This window comes from Salmo salar, chromosome ssa12, assembly GCF_905237065.1.
Source record: "Salmo salar chromosome ssa12, Ssal_v3.1, whole genome shotgun sequence".
Lineage (NCBI taxonomy): Eukaryota > Metazoa > Chordata > Actinopteri > Salmoniformes > Salmonidae > Salmo > Salmo salar.
In genome coordinates, this window is record NC_059453.1 from 14,275,362 (window position 1) to 14,295,697 (window position 20,336).

The window sequence follows — 20,336 nt, forward strand, 5'->3', positions numbered from 1 at the left end:
GCAACCTGGTAACTATCTATCAGTATGATATCTACAGACTGTAAAGCATTGGGATCAGTTATTCTGGTCATTACTGGAAAACCTGGAAGATTTTAACCCTGATAAAGTCTCTTCTCCTGTCTGTGGTCAGGTCTGATGGTATCTATGATATATACAGTACTCTGTAAAGTCTCTCCTCCTGTCTGTGGTCAGGTCTGATGGTATCTATGATATATACAGTACTCTGTAAAGTCTTTCCTCCTGTCTGTGGTCAGGTCTGATGGTATCTATGATATATACAGTACTCTGTAAAGTCTCTCCTCCTGTCTGTGGTCAGGTCTGATGGTATCTATGATATATACAGTACTCTGTAAAGTCTCTCCTCCTGTCTGTGGTCAGGTCTGATGGTATCTATGATATATACAGTACTCTGTAAAGTCTCTCCTCCTGTCTGTGGTCAGGTCTGATGGTATCTATGATATATACAGTACTCTGTAAAGTCTCTCCTCCTGTCTGTGGTCAGGTCTGATGGTATCTATGATATATACAGTACTCTGTAAAGTCTCTCCTCCTGTCTGTGGTCAGGTCTGATGGTATCTATGATATATACAGTACTCTGTAAAGTCTCTCCTCCTGTCTGTAGTCAGGTCTGATGGTATCTATGATATATACAGTATTCTGTAAAGTCTCTCCTCCTGTCTGTGGTCAGGTCTGATGGTATCTATGATATATACAGTACTCTGTAAAGCCTCTCCTCCTGTCTGTGGTCAGGTCTGATGGTATATATGATATATACAGTACTCTGTAAAGTCTTTCCTCCTGTCTGTGGTCAGGTCTGATGGTATCTATGATATATACAGTACTCTGTAAAGTCTCTCCTCCTGTCTGTGGTCAGGTCTGATGGTATCTATGATATATACAGTACTCTGTAAAGTCTCTCCTCCTGTCTGTGGTCAGGTCTGATGGTATCTATGATATATACAGTACTCTGTAAAGTCTCTCCTCCTGTCTGTGGTCAGGTCTGATGGTGTGGACCAGTGCTGGTCTGGTAGTCATGGTGACAGTGTTAGGACTGGTCCTGCTCCTGTTCTACAGACAGAGGAGAGGAACCAGGAGAACACCACCACCACCACCAGTCTCCTCCAACACACAACCTGACCCTACTGGAGAGGTGAGACATATCAGGGTGTGTGTGTGTGTGTGTGTGTGTGTGTGTGTGTGTGTGTGTGTGTGTGTGTGTGTGTGTGTGTGTGTGTGTGTGTGTGTGTGTGTGTGTGTGTGTGTGTGTGTGTGTCCATAACAACTTGTAGTGTAGAGGTGATAGACAGGGGGTGGTAAACTAGACATCTAAGGGTGTTCAACACAGGCAGCCCAATTCTGATCTAATGATTGGTCTTTTGACCAATCAGATTAGATATTTAGCCAATTATTGGGTTGCCTGTGTAAATGCAGCCATATTAACAATGTAGTTCTTCATGACATTTTTTAGTTTGAACCTTGACTCACATTGGCTGTGCGCCTCCAATCTTTTCCATATTGACCATGTATGTAGTAATTGTCATTGGTTCTGTATGCAGGTTGACTGTGTGTGTGAGGAGATCAGAGAGTCAGACAGACAGACATACTCCCTGTGGTCATCTCTTCAGTCTACTCTACTGTAAACTCACCTACCAGCTCTAACCTACCCTGCTGGTCAAGCCTCTACAACCTACCCTGCTGGCCAACCCTCTACCAACTACCCTGCTGGCCAAGCCTCTACAACCTACCCTGCTGGTCAAGCCTCTACAACCTACCCTGCTGGACAAGCCTCTACAACCTACCCTGCTGGACAAGCCTCTACAACCTACCCTGCTGGTCAAGCCTCTACAACCTACCCTGCTGGACAAGCCTCTACAACCTACCTTGCTGGACAAGCCTCTACAACCTACCCTGCTAGCTCTGCCACAGGTATTCTACAGATTCATGTGTAACTGCACACGTGGAGTGTTTGAAAGTGGGCGTTGACAAATAAGTGGGAAGAGCAACATTAGTGGGTGTATGGAAACCTAACAGCTAATTGGGCAGTTTGGTGGCCACTCAATATCTATTTGCATGGCTGCTTGCTGCTTCCTTGTAGCATTTTAGCTAACCCAACTCTTTTCCTAACATTAACCTGATTTTCCTAACCTGCCACGTTAGTTATGCTGAATGGCAATGTACATTTTCCTAACCTGCTATTTTATTTCTACTAACCTCCCACGTTAGTTAACCTAACCTGCCATGTTATTCTATTGTGGACTTCCCAAAGATATATAAATCCAAGCTATCAAGCCCTCCAACAGCCAGTGGAACCCAGGATGATTCCATCTATTCTACAGCCCAGCTACCCAAAGATACAGTAGAATCTACAAGATAGTACACCTCTCTAAAGACACTCCAGAAGACACCATCTACTCTACAGCCCAGCCACCCAAAATAATGTAGTACTATAGGATCTATACAAGGGATGCGTCCCAAGTGGCACCCTATTACCTATCCCCCATATGGACCCTGGTCAAAGGCAGTGCTATATAGGGAACAAGGTGCCATCTGGGATGAAGGGAAGCTCCCTGTAGAGAGATGAAGGGTTGTCACCACAGAGCCGCCATCTTGGATATGCATTAGAAAACCCAATCCCATTCATGTTTCAAATCCTTGACATATTGTATTAAAACAGCTTATGCGATTTTATTGAATATAATGTATGGAAAATATGAACATCTGGGATTAAAATAAATTGTATCTCCAGATTTTGTGAAAGTTTTTGCAAATATTTTTGCAAATATTTGTGTAAATATGAACTGTGTTTGTCGTAGCATATTGGCTTCATTTTGTCTGTTTTAATAATGAAGACAGTAATGCCATAATACTCAGTTTTTCACGTCCTGACCATAGAAAGATGTCATTTTCTAGGGTAGAGTAGGTCAGGTCGTGACAGGGGTGTTTTTCTATGTTTTCTATTTCTATGTTCATGTTCTAGTTTGGTTTTTCTATGTTGGTTTTGTTTGGGATGATCCTCGTTGTCTCTAATTGGAGATCATACTTAAGTAGGGTTTTTTTCCACCTGGGTTGGTGGGAGATTGTTTCTGAGTTAGTGTTTCTATCTACTCTGCGTCACGGTTTGTTGTTTTCTGTTCATTCAGTTTATTGTGTATGTATTGCAAAGTTTCACAGTGTAAATAAAATGTGGAACAACACACACGCTGCAACTTGGTCTACTCCTTTTGACAAACGTGACAGAAACTCCCACCACCAAAGGACCAGCAGCGTGCCCAGGAGGAGCAGGGATCCTGGGCCCGGGAGAGGAAAGAATGGAGGACGTCCTGGACCTGGGAGGAGGTAATGGCAGGGGACAAGACCCTGCCATGGAAGCAGGTGGAGACAGCGAGGGAGGAACGGCAACGTTACGAGGAACTAGCACGGCAACAATGGAACACCAAATGCCAAATGCAGGACGTTTGGCATTTGCCAGAGAACACCAAGATTGGCAAATTCGCCACTGGCGCCCTTTGCTCTTCACAGATGAAAGCAGGTTCACACTGAGCACATGTGACAGACGTGACAGAGTCTGGAGACGCCGTGGAGAACGTTCTGCTGCCTGCAACATCCTCCAGCATGACCGGTTTGGCGGTGGGTCAGTCATGGTGTGGGGTGGCATTTCTTTGGGGGGCCGCACAGCCCTCCATGTGCTCGCCAGAGGTAGCCTGACTGCCATTAGGTACCAAGATGAGATCCTCAGACCCCTTGTGAGACCATATGCTGGTGCGGTTGGCCCTGGGTTCCTCCTAATGCTAGACCTCATGTGGCTGGAGTGTGTCAGCAGTTCCTGCAAGAGGAAGGCATTGACGCTATGGACTGGCCCGCCCGTTCCCCAGACCTGAATCCAATTGAGCACATCTGGGACATCATGTCTCGCTCCATCCACCAACGCCACGTTGCACCACAGACTGTCCAGGAGTTGGCGGATGCTTTAGTCCAGGTCTGGGAGGAGATCCCTCAGGAGACCATCCGCCACCTCATCAGGAGCATGCCCAGGCGTTGTAGGGAGGTCATACAGGCACGTGGAGGCCACACACGGGAGAGAGCATAACCTCCAGTGGCAGAATAACTATTTTTCTCTCCTCTGTAGACAGCCTCCAGTCTGCATGAGAGTGTATGAACAAAAAGAGACAGTTTGTAGCTTTGTAGTGTTTTTTACTCCACTTGATGGGAAATGACACTATTTATATTTATCAATAAAGCCCCAATGTATTTCTATGTGTTTGATACGTTCCATTCTAGCCATTACTATAAGTAGTCCTCCCCTCACCAGCCTCCACTGGTGCTGTCAGTAAACTCAGTCCCTGTCTCATCAGCATGTACCACTGTCACTAGACACACAGAGCTGAGATGGAGGGATAGATGGAGGGATAGTGCCCTCCAGTGGTAGAATAACTCTGGTTCTCTCCTCCGTAGACAGCTTCCAGTCTGCATGAGAGCGTATGAATGTGTTTATGTGTTATAAGAGAGGCGCCTCTCTCTCTCCCTCTCTCCCTTCCTCCCTCCCTCTCAATACTGTGTGATGTAGGAACAAAGATGTGATTGGTTAAGAATGAAGAGGGAGGGGCTGTCAGAAATAACATGTGGTAGGAGGGTTTGAACTTGTAGAGAGAGACAGAGAGAGATGCAGAAATAGGGAAGTACATAGTTATAAGAGTGCATAGAGTGAGTGAGTGAGAGAGAGAGAGAGAGAGAGAGAGAGAGAGAGAGAGAGAGAGAGAGAGAGAGAGAGAGAGAGAGAGAGAGAGAGAGAGAGAGAGAGAAAGAGATTACATAAAGTACATGAAGTTAAAAGTAGAGAGAGAACAGAGAGAGTTGTAGACTTGGACACAATGCATTATATCTGTTTCTCTGTTTCTCTCCTCTGTAGACAGCCTCCAGTCTGCATGAGAGTGTATAAATGTGTTTCTATGCTATGATCCATAGAGGAATCTCTCACTCTCTTTTTCTCACTGATCTCATTTTCTCTCTCTACTGTGATGTAGGAACAGAGATGTGATTGGTTAAGGAGGAAGAGGGAGGGGCTGTCAGACATAACATGTGGTAGGAGGGTTTGAACTTGTAGAGAGAGACAGAGAGAGATGCAGAAATAGCGAAGTACATAGTTATAAGAGTGCATAGAGTGAGTGAGTGAGAGAGAGAGAGAGAGAGAGAGAGAGAGAGAGAGAGAGCGAGAGAGAGAGAGAGAGAGAGAGAGAGAGAGAGAGAGAGAGAGAGAGATTACATAAAGTACATGAAGTTAAAAGTAGAGAGAGAACAGAGAGAGTTGTAGACTTGGACACACAGCATTATATCAGGACCTATAGACACCTGGACCAACCTGGAGAGAACACAGTATTATATCAGGACCTATAGACACCTGGACCAACCTGGAGAGAACACAGCATTATATCAGGACCTATAGACACCTGGACCAACCTGGAGAGAACACAGCATTATATCAGGACCTATAGACACCTGGACCAACCTGGAGAGAACACAGCATTATATCAGGACCTATAGACACCTGGACCAACCTGGAGAGAACACAGCATTATATCAGGACCTATAGACACCTGGACCAACCTGGAGAGAACACAGCATTATATCAGGACCTATAGACACCTGGACCAACCTGGAGAGAACACAGCATTATATCAGGACCTATAGACACCTGGACCAACCTGGAGAGAACACAGCATTATATCAGGACCTATAGACACCTGGACCAACCTGGAGAGAACACAGCATTATATCAGGACCTATAGACACCTGGACCAACCTGGAGAGAACACAGTATTATATCAGGACCTATAGACACCTGGACCAACCTGGAGAGAACACAGTATTATATCAGGACCTATAGACACCTGGACCAACCTGGAGAGAACACAGCATTATATCAGGACCTATAGACACCTGGACCAACCTGGAGAGAACACAGCATTATATCAGGACCTATAGACACCTGGACCAACCTGGAGAGAACACAGTATTATATCAGGACCTATAGACACCTGGACCAACCTGGAGAGAACACAGTATTATATCAGGACCTATAGACACCTGGACCAACCTGGAGAGAACACAGCATTATATCAGGACCTATAGACACCTGGACCAACCTGGAGAGAACACAGCATTATATCAGGACCTATAGACACCTGGACCAACCTGGAGAGAACACAGCATTATATCAGGACCTATAGACACCTGGACCAACCTGGAGAGAACACAGTATTATATCAGGACCTATAGACACCTGGACCAACCTGGAGAGAACACAGCATTATATCAGGACCTATAGACACCTGGACCAACCTGGAGAGAACACAGCATTATATCAGGACCTATAGACACCTGGACCAACCTGGAGAGAACACAGTATTATATCAGGACCTATAGACACCTGGACCAACCTGGAGAGAACACAGCATTATATCAGGACCTATAGACACCTGGACCAACCTGGAGAGAACACAGCATTATATCAGGACCTATAGACACCTGGACCAACCTGGAGAGAACACAGCATTATATCAGGACCTATAGACACCTGGACCAACCTGGAGAGAACACAGCATTATATCAGGACCTATAGACACCTGGACCAACCTGGAGAGAACACAGCATTATATCAGGACCTATAGACACCTGGACCAACCTGGAGAGAACACAGCATTATATCAGGACCTATAGACACCTGGACCAACCTGGAGAGAACACAGCATTATATCAGGACCTATAGACACCTGGACCAACCTGGAGAGAACACAGCATTATATCAGGTCCTATAGACACCTGGACCAACCTGGAGAGAACACAACAAGATGAGGATCCTGCTGATATTCATCCTCCTCTCCTTCATGACAGGTAATAAGCTTGTTATAACTCTCTATAACAATGTAATAAAATTCAGTTAGCCTTCTTATAGAGGCTGCTACTACAGATAAGGAAACACTACGGTGTGTGTGTGTGTGTGTGTGTGTGTGTGTGTGTGTGTGTGTGTGTGTGTGTGTGTGTGTGTGTGTGTGTGTAATTTGAGGATGTACTGGTATAGGAATCCTAACCGTAAGTAAGTTACTATTACAAAACACTAAACCAAGAGGAATATAAAATATATTTTCCTCTGTTCTGATTGACAGGTTGTTTGAGCTCCTTCAAAGTGACAGGATACTCTGGAGGAACTGTCATCCTCTACTGTAAATATTCACATCGTCATGACGACAATCAAAATATTTCACTGATGGCAACAGCAAGGATCAAATCAAAACTGGATTGAAGAACACCTGGGTACACAGTGGTAGATTCTCTCTGTATGACAACACTGGAGGAAACTACTTCAAGGTGATCATCAGACAACTGACCAGAAAAGATGAAGGGACCTACTGGTGTGGAGTGGACAAACCTACTATACCTGACAGTTATACCAAGGTAGAGCTGGATGTGAAGAAGGGTGAGAGACTTTTACTTTAACCTTATAAAATGAATTTAGCTACATATGTTCTTACATGATCAGTACCACTAGTCAATGAAGTCAGTCTATAGTATTAGACTAAGGTTGTGTTGTGTGTTTCTATTGACAGATGACTGCTGTGAGAAGTCAGTCTATCGTATTAGACTAAGGTTGTGATGTGTGTTTCTATTGACAGATGACTGCTGTGAGAAGTCAGTCTATAGTATTAGACTAAGGTTGTGTTGTGTGTTTCTATTGACAGATCAGGGGCGGAAATCCCGGGGGGGACGGGGGGGACACGACCGCCCCATCCTGGGAAAAATATGATTTGTCCCCCCCAATATATCACTGAAACATAACTATGTAATTTAAATAATATTAATAATACGCAATGAAAGCAATTGTGCTGATTATAGACACTTAATAGCGCGTTTTTAAGTTTCAAAAGATTGCGACCCCCCCACCCTTTTCCTCACAATGGTTTGATCCACTGGCAAGGGAACAGAGGGGTCGTAGCCACTGTCTGAAAGGCACTCAATGAACGTAACTGACGTGAGGTTAATCCAGTCAATCGCGCACACACACTAGCTGAATATGCAGAGCTAGCGCGCAAATATTAACTATTAAGCTAGCTAGTACCTATTCCATTTATGTGGCCTCGTCAAAGATGGAATCTTTGCTATCGTCAATTTATTCCGAGATCAGCATGCAGATGATGTAAGTTAGTGCTTCAAAGTCCCTGTGATAAGGTTAGCGATAAACTGAAGTCCAAACTGAACAGAACTACACTCTCTTCTACCGTTGTCTTAAATATATTTAATGGTCTCGTTGCAAAAGCTAAATTGTCGCAAGGGAACTTTTATTTATTTATTTTATTTAACCCGGGTAGCAAAGATTATAGCAAACACCACTGAAACTGAATTGGTGCTCGCTAGCTTTGCAAATTCAGCTATTGTTGGAAGCCAGCCAATATGAAACAAACTATTAAAATTACAAAAGGTTGCAGCATATGTTGTGTAAATGGTGAACTCATACAGCTGTCAACTCTTGTAATTTTAATCCGTTTCACATTTGCTAGCTACCTTTTAGATCGAAGCCCAAATAGAATGATAAAAGATAAGGTGATAGAAGCCCATCTCCTACTGTAAATAACCTACATACTGTGTGTGTGTGTAGCCAGCCAGCCAGGTAGAAAAATGGCAGAAAAATAAAAGACGGACATCAGAGTATTTTTAAGTACGCCAAAACGCAAAGTAAGAACCCTAGTAGCCTAATATCTCAAAGATTAGTTGATAAAATGTTCATAAGAAAGAAATGAAATTCTAATGGAAATGTTTTACAATGATGTCATTAGGCAGAGCAGGCAACAGATGGCACACAGACAGCAGAGTTGGGGACAGATATGCAGGGACAGACTGGCAGAGACAGGGAGTCTCAGGTAAGTTTGTTGAGTCTTTGTTTGGCAACATTATGAAAGGTTCTCAAATTTTATTACTTGTAAAATAGGAACATAATTGGAAAATGCCATGGATACCCCCACTCTCAACTTAAACTGGTGACTGAACTAAGATTTGTTAAAGGCAATGGTATTGCTGTTGTGATTAGTTGTGCAGTTTTGGGTACCGGTAGTTAGGAGTATGGCAAACACCTTATTTCTTTGGTTCCTCAATATACATTTACCATATTACAATGTAGGCTATGTGTTACAGCACTACTTTTGGTGTCCCCCTCAGGAATTGCTCTTGAGAAAATTTCATGTAATTGTCCCCCCCAAAGTTGATATCAGATTTTCGCCACTGTGACAGATGACTGCTGTGAGAAGTCAGTCTATAGTATTAGACTAAGGTTGTGTTGTGTGTTTCTATTGACAGATGACTGCTGTGAGAAGTCAGTCTATAGTATTAGACTAAGGTTGTGATGTGTGTTTCTATTGACAGATGACTGCTGTGAGAAGTCAGTCACAGAGACGGCCTATCTGGGAGGAGAAGCTACCATCAGATGCAACTATCCAGAGGACCATGAGGACAGCATCAAGTATTTCTGCAAGGAACAAGATCGCTTCGTCTGCAATTCCATTAACTCCAACAGCAACAAAATATCTGACACCGTACAACGATTTTCTCTGTCTGACAACAGAAGAGAGAGATTCTCCACAGTGACCATCAGTGACCTGACTGAAGATGATACTGGGACCTACTGGTGTGGAGTAGAAACCAGTAGGACAGGACAACGTTACATTACACTGATCACACAGGTGAAGCTGGATGTTATAGGTGAGTATAAACTTCTTCTTTCTCTTTAACATGTGAACGTAAACACACAAGTTAGTCATATCTACTGTATGTAACAAAATAATTGCATGTGTTTTTTTAATGTCATTCACAGATTGGAGGGACGTCAGATCTGTAAAGAAGACAGGACATGTTGGGGAGGTCGTCAGTCTCTGGTGTAAATATCCACGGGAGAATGAGGAGAAAGAGAAGATATTTTGTAAAGGGGACAGTCCTTCAACATGTGAAGATAAAATAACATCTAGGACACAGAACAAAATGGCAGACAATGGCAGGTTTTCCCTATTTGACAACCGTGAGAAGACCATCGTCACAGTGTACATCAAAGAGCTGAGACCAGAGGATTCTGGGACATATTGGTGTGGATCTGATAGAAGATGGAGACCTGCAGACTACACTAGATTTATAATCTCTGTGGGTAAGTGGATCAACTCTTTACATCAGTGGTGGCTGGTGGGTGGAGATATCGGAGGAGAGGCTCACCCTAATGGCTGGAATGGAACGGATGGAAAAGTATCAACTCGTGGAAACCATGGAAACTATGTGTGTCTTTGAGGATCAATACCGTTCTATCTATTCCATTCCAGCCATTAGGATGAGCCGATCCTCCCATTTCTCCTCCCACCAGCCTTCTCTGCTCCCCATGCTGTACACCTGCAGTAACTATGTTATATACTGTCTGACCATGTAAATAGTATATAGCATTCTATTATATCAGTCTATTAGTTATAACTACAGTATGTTATGTCTGACCATGTAAATAGTATATATCATTCTATTATATCAATCTATTAGTTATAACTACAGTATGTTAGTCAGTGTGTTAGTGGAGGCTGGGTGTGTTTGTAGTGATGTGAAAAGACACTGGACCAGAACACTGTAACTTCCTCTGTAATAACTGTGTGTTTGTAGTGATGTGAAAAGACACTGGACCAGAACACTGTAACTTCCTCTGTAATAACTGTGTGTTTGTAGTGGTGTGAAAAGACACTGGACCAGAACACTGTAACTTCCTCTGTAATAACTGTGTGTTTCTATATCTGTCTCAGTATCACTAAGCAGTCATGTGTTCAAGATATAAAACCCCAAGTTTCAGTATGAATGTCATCATGAAACCTGCAGTTGTCATCAGAGAGAGAGAGAGAGAGAGAGAGAGAGAGAGAGAGAGAGATACGAAAGAGTGATGAGTGTAAGAGAGATAGAGAGAGTGATGAGTGTAAGAGAGATAGAGAGAGATGGATGTGGATGAAAGAGAGACAAGAGAGAGGGTGAGCTATCACTCACTTTCTCTCTATCACTCTCTTTCTCTCTATCTCTCTCTTTCTCTCTCTCTCTTGATCTCTCTATCACTCTCTTTCTCTAATTCAAATTCAAATTCAAGCTGCTTTATTGGCATGAAAAACATTGTGTCAATATTGCCAAAGCAACAATGTATACAATATACATTGTAATAAAATTATAAACAATAACATATAATAATATAAAATGGTAGTAAATAATAATACAAAATTAAATACAAAAATAACAACAATAAAATGGTAAGTCAGTAGTCGAAATGGAATAAATATAAAAACCTAAACATGGAAGATGAAACTATAACTAACTTATAACTAAATAACTGTCATCTTCACCATTACATCAGTACTACAACTACCATCATCATTACTACTACTACTACTACCACCATCACTAAACTGTTATCATTACCATCACCCTACTACCCATACAATTTGGAATGATAATCACAACAACAATAATAATAGTAACAACAATAAAAGTGATAACAATAATACTAATAATAAGTAAGTTACTGCTTACTATGCAGATGTTATTATTCAGTGTCCCTCAGGCTATGGCAGGCAAACACATATTTGGCTGCAAGAGGAGCCATTGCTCCTTCGCCCATGAGTATTTTGAGTTTTTCCCCTGGGTTTAATAAGTTAAAATTTGGAATAAATGTAGTCATTTCTGTGAATAATGAATCTCTTGGTGAGGAAAATGTATCACAGTAAAGGAGAAAGTGCATCTCTGTCTCTACCTCCCCTGTCGTGCAGTGACCACATACACGCTCCTCTTTGGGTAGCCATGTCTTTTTATGTCTGCTGGTTTCTATTGCCAATCGGTGGTCACTCAGCCTGTACTTGGTAAGCATCTGTCTCTGCTTCGTATCTCTGACAGAGCAGAGATAATCAGCCAATTCATATTCTCTGTTTAGGGCCAGATAGTAATTTAGTCGGCTTTGGGATTTTGTTTTGTTTTTCCAATGTTGTAAATATGAGTCCTTTGATTGGTTCATGATTTTGTTTATTTGAATTCTTTCTTTTGAAGCAGTGGTTAGGTCCAACACCAGCTGACTGAGAGAGCTCATTTCTGGGCTCAGCTCTTGGGTTTGAAGTGATTTAAATTGCAGACTTGAATTTAGATGTAGCCAACATTTTTTAAATCTTTTCTGTATTTTCATTACCACTGGAAAGCGGCTCAATTCTGCCCTACATGCATACGTTTGTGTATTTCTGGACTTGTAGAATTTTCTGACAGAATTCTGCATGTAGGGCTTCAATTGGATGTTTGTCCCACATTTTAAAGTGTATTGAGTGGACCCCAAACCTCACTTCCGTAAAGAGCTATTGGTAGGATTACAGTGTCAAATATCTTGGTCCAAATTCTAATTGGGATGTTGATATAGAATAATTTCATTTTTATTACATACAATGCTCTGCGGGCTTTTTGTTTGAGTGCATTCTCTCTATAAATCTCTTTCTCTCTCTCTATCACTCTCTATCTCTCTATCACTCTCTTTGTCTCTATTACTCTCTATCTCTCTATCACTCTTTGTCTCTACTCTCTCTCTATCACTCTCTCTATCACACTATCTCTCTTTCTCTCTATTACTCTCTATCTCTCTCACTTTCTCTCTCTCTCTATCACTCACTCTCTTTCTCTCTATCACTCTTTCTATCTCTCTCTCACTCTCTCTCTATTACTCTCTTTCTCTCTATCTCTCTTTCTTTCTCTCTCCATTTCTCTCTCTCTTTCTTTCTCTACTACTCTCTTTCTCTCTCTCTCCCTGTGACTCTCTCCCTCCATCTCTCTCTCTCCCTCTCCTCACCTTGCTTAAACATTTTCCCACTTGTTTCAATTGTTTTCAGCAGCACCAACCACCACTATTACAAAATCAACAACAACAACTACAGCACTTCCAGACCCAGCCACAACCACCTTCATCTCACAATCATCATCATCACCATCACCATCACCATCACCATCATCACCATCACTCAACGGATTTGGTAAGTCAACTTTTACAAATTTGAATGTACGAGTCTCATTTTTGTTAGTGTTAGATATGTCTGTATGTAGTGTTATGATATGAGGGTAGGTTAGTTTTAGACATGTCTATATGTAGTGTTATGATATGAGGGTAGGTTAGTGGTAGACATGTCTGTATGTAGTGTTATGATATGAGGGTAGGTTAGTGGTAGACATGTCTATATGTAGTGTTATGATATGAGGGTAGGTTAGTGGTAGACATGTCTGTATGAAGTGTTATGATATGAGGGTAGGTTAGTGTTATGATATGAGGGTAGGTTAGTGGTAGACATGTCTGTATGTAGTGTTATGATATGAGAGTAGGTTAGTGGTAGACATGTCTGTATGTAGTGTTATGATATGAGGGTAGGTTAGTGGTAGACATGTCTGTATGTAGTGTTATGATATGAGGGTAGGTTAGTGTTAGACATGTCTGTATGTAGTGTTATGATATGAGGGTAGGTTAGTGGTAGACATGTCTATATGTAGTGTTATGATATGAGGGTAGGTTAGTGGTAGACATGTCTGTATGTAGTGTTATGATATGAGGGTAGGTTAGTGTTAGACATGTCTATATGTAGTGTTATGATATGAGGGTAGGTTAGTGTTATGATATGAGGGTAGGTTAGTGTTAGACATGTCTGTATGTAGTGTTATGATATAAGGGGTAGGTTAGTGTTAGACATGTCTGTATGAAGTGTTATGATATGAGGGTAGGTTAGTGTTATGATATGAGGGTAGGTTAGTGTTAGACATGTCTGTATGTAGTGTTATGATATAAGGGGTAGGTTAGTGTTAGACATGTCTGTATGAAGTGTTATGATATGAGGGTAGGTTAGTGTTATGATATGAGGGTAGGTTAGTGGTAGACATGTCTGTATGTAGTGTTATGATATGAGGGTAGGTTAGTGGTAGACATGTCTGTATGTAGTGTTATGATATGAGGGTAGGTTAGTGGTAGACACGTCTGTATGTAGTGTTATGATATGAGGGTAGGTTAGTGTTATGAAATGAGGGTAGGTTAGTGGTAGACATGTCTGTATGTAGTGTTATGATATGAGGGGTAGGTTAGTGTTATGATATGAGGGTAGGTTAGTGGTATGATATGAGGGTAGGTTAGTGTTATGATATGAGGGGTAGGTTAGTGTTAGACATGTCTGTATGTAGTGTTATGATATGAGGGGTAGGTTAGTGTTAGACATGTCTGTATGTAGTGTTATGATATGAGGGTAGGTAAGTGGTAGACATGTCTGTATGTAGTGTTATGATATGAGGGTAGGTTAGTGTTATGATATGAGGGTAGGTTGGTGGTATGATATGAGGGTAGGTTAGTGGTAGACATGTCTGTATGTAGTGTTATGATATGAGGGGTAGGTTAGTGTTATGATATGAGGGTAGGTTAGTGGTAGACATGTCTGTATGTAGTGTTATGATATGAGGGTAGGTTAGTGGTAGACATGTCTGTATGTAGTGTTATGATATGAGGGGTAGGTTAGTGTTATGATATGAGGGTAGGTTAGTGTTAAAACACTTCCAGGGTTCTCTGCTCTGCCAGGAAGTCTTGATAATGACTCAGGTAATTGGGGATGATTGAGAGAGGTGGTGAGAAGCCTCTCAGCAGGTCTTTGTCTTCTTTTGTATTTTTTTGTGTATATATTTATTTTGGTCACCTTGAACAACTATAACCTGCTGGCTGGCTGACACAGACGTCAACGTGGGGTTGGTCCTGAACACAGGTAAGGTTGTTGTCCCCAGAATCCAGGTTAGGTTGTTGTCCCCAGAATCCAGGTTAGGCTTTTGTCCCCAGAATCCAGGTAAGGTTGTTGTCCCCAGAATCCAGGTTAGGTTGTTGTCCCCAGAATCCAGGTAAGGTTGTTGTCCCCAGAATCCAGGTTAGGTTGCTGTCCCCTGAATCCAGGTTAGGTTGTTGTCCCCAGAATCCAGGTTAGGTTGCTGTCCCCTGAATCCAGGTTAGGTTGTTGTCCCCAGAATCCAGGTTAGGTTGCTGTCCCCTGAATCCAGGTTAGGTTGCTGTCCCCAGAATCCAGGTTAGGTTGTTGTCCCCAGAATCCAGGTTAGGTTGCTGTCCCCAGAATCCAGGTTAGGTTGTTGTCCCCTGAATCCAGGTTAGGTTGCTGTCCCCTGAATCCAGGTAAGTTTGTTGTCCCCAGAATCCAGGTTAGGTTGCTGTCCCCTGAATCCAGGTTAGGTTGTTGTCCCCAGAATCCAGGTTAGGTTGCTGTCCCCTGAATCCAGGTTAGGTTGCTGTCCCCAGAATCCAGGTTAGGTTGTTGTCCCCAGAATCCAGGTTAGGTTGCTGTCCCCAGAATCCAGGTTAGGTTGTTGTCCCCAGAATCCAGGTTAGGTTGCTGTCCCCTGAATCCAGGTAAGGTTGTTGTCCCCAGAATCCAGGTTAGGTTGTTGTCCCCAGAATCCAGGTTAGGTTGTTGTCCCCTGAATCCAGGTAAGGTTGCTGTCCCCTGAACCCAGGTAAGTTTGCTCTCCCCTGTACCCACGTAAGTTTGCTGTCCCCTGGAACCAGGTAAAGTTGATTTCCCCTGGACACATGCATCCAACACGGTCTGCATGCTCTGACTTCTCACTGAAAATGCAAACCTTGTCAGGTTACAGAACCCCTAGTCAGGTTACATAACACCTTGTCAGGTTACAGAACAACTTGTCAGGTTACAGAACCCCTAGTCAGGTTACAGAACACCTTGTCAGGTTACATAACACCTTGTCTGGTTACAGAACACATTGTCAGGTTACAGAACACCTTGTCAGGTTACAGAACACCTTGCCAGGTTACAGAACACCTTGTCAGGTTACAGAACACCTTGTCAGGTTACAGAACACCTTGTCAGGTTACAGAACACCTAGTCAGGTTACAGAACACCTTGCCAGGTTACAGAACACCTTGTCAGGTTACAGAACACCTTGTCAGGTTACATAACACCTTGTCAGGTTACAGGACACCTTGTCTGGTTACAGAACACCTTGCCAGGTTACAGAACACCTAGTCAGGTTATTGAACACCTAGTCAGGTTACAGAACACCTTGTCAGGTTACATAACACCTTGTCAGGTTACAGGACACCTTGTCTGGTTACAGAACACCTTGCCAGGTTACAGAACACCTAGTCAGGTTACAGAACACCTTGCCAGGTTACAGAACACCTTGTCAGGTTACAGGACACCGTGTCTGGTTACAGAACACCTTGTCAGGTTACAGAACACCTAGTCAGGTTACATAACACCGAGTCAGGTTACAGAACACCTAGTCAGGTTACATAACACATTGTCAGGTTACAGAACACCTAGTCAGGTTACAGAACACCTAGTCAGGTTTCAGAACACATTGTCAGGTTACAGAACACCTAGTCAGGTTACAGAACACCTCGTCAGGTTACATAACACATCGTCAGGTTACAGAACACCTAGTCAGGTTACAGAACACCTAGTCAGGTTACAGAACACCTAGTCAGGTTTCAGAACACATTGTCAGGTTACAGAACACCTAGTCAGGTTACAGAACACCTAGTCAGGTTACATAATACCCAGTCAGGTAGCAGAACACTTAGTTGGGTTACAGAACACCTAGTCAGTTTACAGAACACCTAGTTAAGTTACAGAACAGTATGCAAGGCCACAACCCCTAGACTTAGCAAGTATAGTGTAACAGTAGGTTTGTCTAATCTGTTACGTAACAGTGTGTGTGTGTGTGTGTGTGTGTGTGTGTGTGTGTGTGTGTGTGTGTGTGTGTGTGTGTGTGTGTGTGTGTGTGTGTGTGTGTGTGTGTGTGTGTGTGTTCCAGGTACCTCAGTGGTCATCATGGTGTCTGTTAGTCTGGTAGTGTTACTGCTGGTGATCAGCCTGATCATAGTCTACAGATGGAAATACAAAAAGGTCACAGGTGAGAAACACACACACACGCACACACACGCACACACACACACACACACACACACACACACACACACACACACACACACACACACACACACACACACACACACACACACACACACACACACACACACACACACACACACACACACACACACAGGTTTATAAAAGGAGAGTAAGTTCCCCTTTTTCAAATATCTCAGTTTTCCTTTCAGATAAAATCATTTGCATAATATCCACATCATCATTGCGCCCTGGTTGAGAAGAAGAGTATGAATAGTCCCTGAGGAGTGTCTGACACCTGCCTGGTTCTGGGGGAAGTAAAGCACTCTTCTCTCTCTCTCTCCCTCTCTCTTCCTGTCTCTCTCTTCCTGTCTCTCTCTCTATCTCTCTCTCTGAGTGTTGTGTGTGTGTGTTGTGTTCCACAGGATCTGTCTCTTCAACACACAGAGTGAGTCCAGAAACAGGAAACAATGAAGGGGTCAGTGTCTGTGTTATAATTATTATTTTTGGACTGAAAGATGTCAATGAGTTGTGTTTTATTAGTCATACTATTGTCTCCTCTTCCCCTCTTCCCCTCTCTCTCTCTCCTTGTATCTCTCTCCTCCTCCTCCTCCTCTCCCTCTCCCTACTCCTCTTCCTCTTCCTCCTCTCCAGGGTTGTCATGGTGACGGTGACTATGAAGAGATAAAGGAGAGCCCCCTAAGGTCAGACTCAGGCGCTGTGACCTCCACCATCTACGCCACCGTCAACTTACCCACCAGCCACTCTGACTCTCTCCACTACGCCAGAGTCAACTTCCACAAGAACCCCAGATGCCCCAACGAAGCCACTGACACCATTACTAAAGAGGGCACTTCATCATGTGACTATGCTACTGTGAACTTTGGTCAAAGCCCCACCTACTCTACTGTCAATCATCCACACAGCTCCTCTGAGGCTCCTCCCATCTATTCCACAATCAGCAAACCCAGAGACACTTGAGTCACTGGCAACCAATCACAAGAGACATATTTTAACTATATGCGCTGAACTCTATTTTTAGCCTCTCTCTCTCTCTCTCTCTCTCTCTCTCTCTCTCTCTCTCTCTCTCTCTCTCTCTCTCTCTCTCTCTCTCTCTCTCTCTCTCTCTCTCTCTCTCTCTCTCTCTCTCTCTCTCTCTCTCTCTCTCTCTCTCTCTCTCTCTCTCTCTCTCATAATCTGTCTCAAATCCTGGCCATGAGTGTGCATGTTTCGCTATTATGAGATGCCCGATTCTCGCCCAGGTGAGCGAATGTATCTCTTGATTGGCAACTTAGGATCCCAGCAGCAAAACCCGAATGCCCTGCTCAAAACTGACAACGAGGCTCGATATAGGGGTGGAGTTAACAAACTCTGCCTTAAAAGTTCAAAGCGAGGGCACCCACCCAGTAGATTATGATGATAATGATTATTATTGTTATTATTTCCCTGTATATAATATTATGTGATTATAATGTGATGCTTGGTGTAATATAAATCTGTTATCTTTTTACTTGATGTTTATTGTCTTTGTGTTTTGTGGTGGTTTTATAATGAGATTTTTTCTGATTTGTACAACGTAAAACATAGAATAATGCATGCAGAGCAGAATTAGGCCGATACCCACTAATTATCAAAATCCAGAAAAGAGCCGTTAAAATTCCACAACCACCTAAAAGGAAGCGATTCCCAAATTATTCCACAACAAAGCCATCACCTACATAGAGATGAACCTGGAGAAGAGTCCACTTAGCAAGCTGGTCCTGGGGCTCTGTTCACAAACACAAACACACCCCACAGAGCCCCATGGACAGCAAGACAATTAGACCCAACCAAATCATGAGAAAACAAAAAGATAATTACTTGACACATTGGAAAGAATTAACAAAAAAAAACAGCAAACTAGAATGATTTTTGACCTTAAACAGAGAGTACACAGTTTCGGAATACCTGATCACTGTGACTCACCCAAACTTAAGGAAAGTTTTGACTATGTACAGATTCAGTGAGCATAGCCTTGCTATTGAGAAAGGTCGCCGTAGGCAGACCTGTCTCTCAAGAGAAGACAGGCTATGTGCACACTGCCCACAAAATGAGGTGGAAACTGAGCTGCATTTCCTAACCTCTGACAAATGTATGACCATATTAGAGAATATTTCCCTCAGATGACACAGATCCACAAAGAATTAGAAAACAAATCCCATTTTTATTAACTCCCACATCTATTCTGTGAAAAACCAGTGTGTAATCACACAGCAGTTTCCACACGAAAAGCGCAAACAGTGAAAAACAAACATCATTGTAAATATTTATTTTCCCTTATTTACTTTAACTATTTGCACATCGTTACAAAACTTTATATAGACATAATATGACACTTGAAATATATTTATTATCTTGGAACTTGTGGGAGTGTAATATTTATTGTTCACTTTTTATTGTTTATTTCACTTTTGTTTATCCATTTTACTTGCTTTGGCAATGTAAACATATGTTTCCCATGCCAATAAAACCCCTTGAATTGAATTGAAAGGGAGAGAGCGGGAGAAAGAGAGAGAAAGACAGAAGTAGTGAGATTTGTCCAATGCATGACCAGATATTGTCGTTTCTGCCTATATCATCTGATAGCCTGAATTATATAACAGCATGTTAAAGTTGTCTGAAGGTGATAGAATGATGGCAAGTGACCAGTCCATCATACCTGCTAACTGTGAAGGACCAACACTCCAGATGTCAGAAATGTTGTGGAGAGGTTAGAGGATGTTGTAGAGAAGTTTGGGAAGGTTGTAGAGATGTTAGATAATGTTGTAGAGAAGTTTGGGAAGGTTGTGCAGACATGAGGTCTAGAGGTGACAGTTGACGGTTTAGGAGGAGCTGTGTGTAAAACGAAAGAAAAGGCATCCACAAATACAGTGACCATTTTGCTTTTCTCTAATGATGGTATCTATGATATACATGTAAATAGCCCACCCAATCTACCTACCTCATCCCCATATTGTTTTTATTTACTTTTCTGCACTTTTGCACACCAGTATCACTACTTGCACATCATCATCTGCTCATCTATCATTCCAGTGTTAATTTGCTGAATTGTAATTACTTCGCTACTATGGTCTATTTATTGCCTTACCTCCTCACACCATTTGCACACACTGAATATAGACTTTCTATTTTTCTATTGTGTTATTGACTGTACGCTTGTTTATTCCATGTGTAACTCTGTGTTGTTGTTTGTGTCGCACTGCTTTGCTTTATCTTGGCCAGGTCACAGTTGTAAATGAGAACTTGTTCTCAACTAGCTTACCTGGTTAAATAAAGGTGAAATAAAAATAAAAGAAATACAATAAAATACAGTACTCT

General features: G+C 42.4%; 1 protein-coding gene across 1 annotated transcript; it reads left to right on the plus strand.

The window, feature by feature from the left end:
- Nucleotides 1-6,845: 6,845 nt before the first annotated feature.
- LOC123725609 (polymeric immunoglobulin receptor) lies at nucleotides 6,846-18,494 on the plus strand. The gene is made up of 9 exons (XM_045692053.1): nucleotides 6,846-6,888; nucleotides 7,244-7,471; nucleotides 8,826-8,909; nucleotides 9,409-9,744; nucleotides 9,857-10,180; nucleotides 12,912-13,052; nucleotides 16,885-16,983; nucleotides 17,405-17,457; nucleotides 17,634-18,494. The coding sequence occupies exons 1-9, from the start codon at nucleotides 6,846-6,848 to the stop codon at nucleotides 17,958-17,960; spliced, it is 1,635 nt and encodes a 544-aa protein (XP_045548009.1). The 3' UTR covers nucleotides 17,961-18,494.
- The last annotated feature ends 1,842 nt before the right edge of the window (nucleotides 18,495-20,336 follow it).

Bases quoted from the DNA above. Each gene is read 5' to 3' on its own strand.
- LOC123725609 (XM_045692053.1), top strand. From the start codon at position 6,846: ATGAGGATCCTGCTGATATTCATCCTCCTCTCCTTCATGACAG. The intron at 7,472-8,825 runs GTGAGAGACTTT...TGATGTCATTAG, and splicing joins AGAGCTGGATGTGAAGAAGG to GCAGAGCAGGCAACAGATGG. The intron at 16,984-17,404 runs GTGAGAAACACA...TGTGTTCCACAG, and splicing joins GAAATACAAAAAGGTCACAG to GATCTGTCTCTTCAACACAC.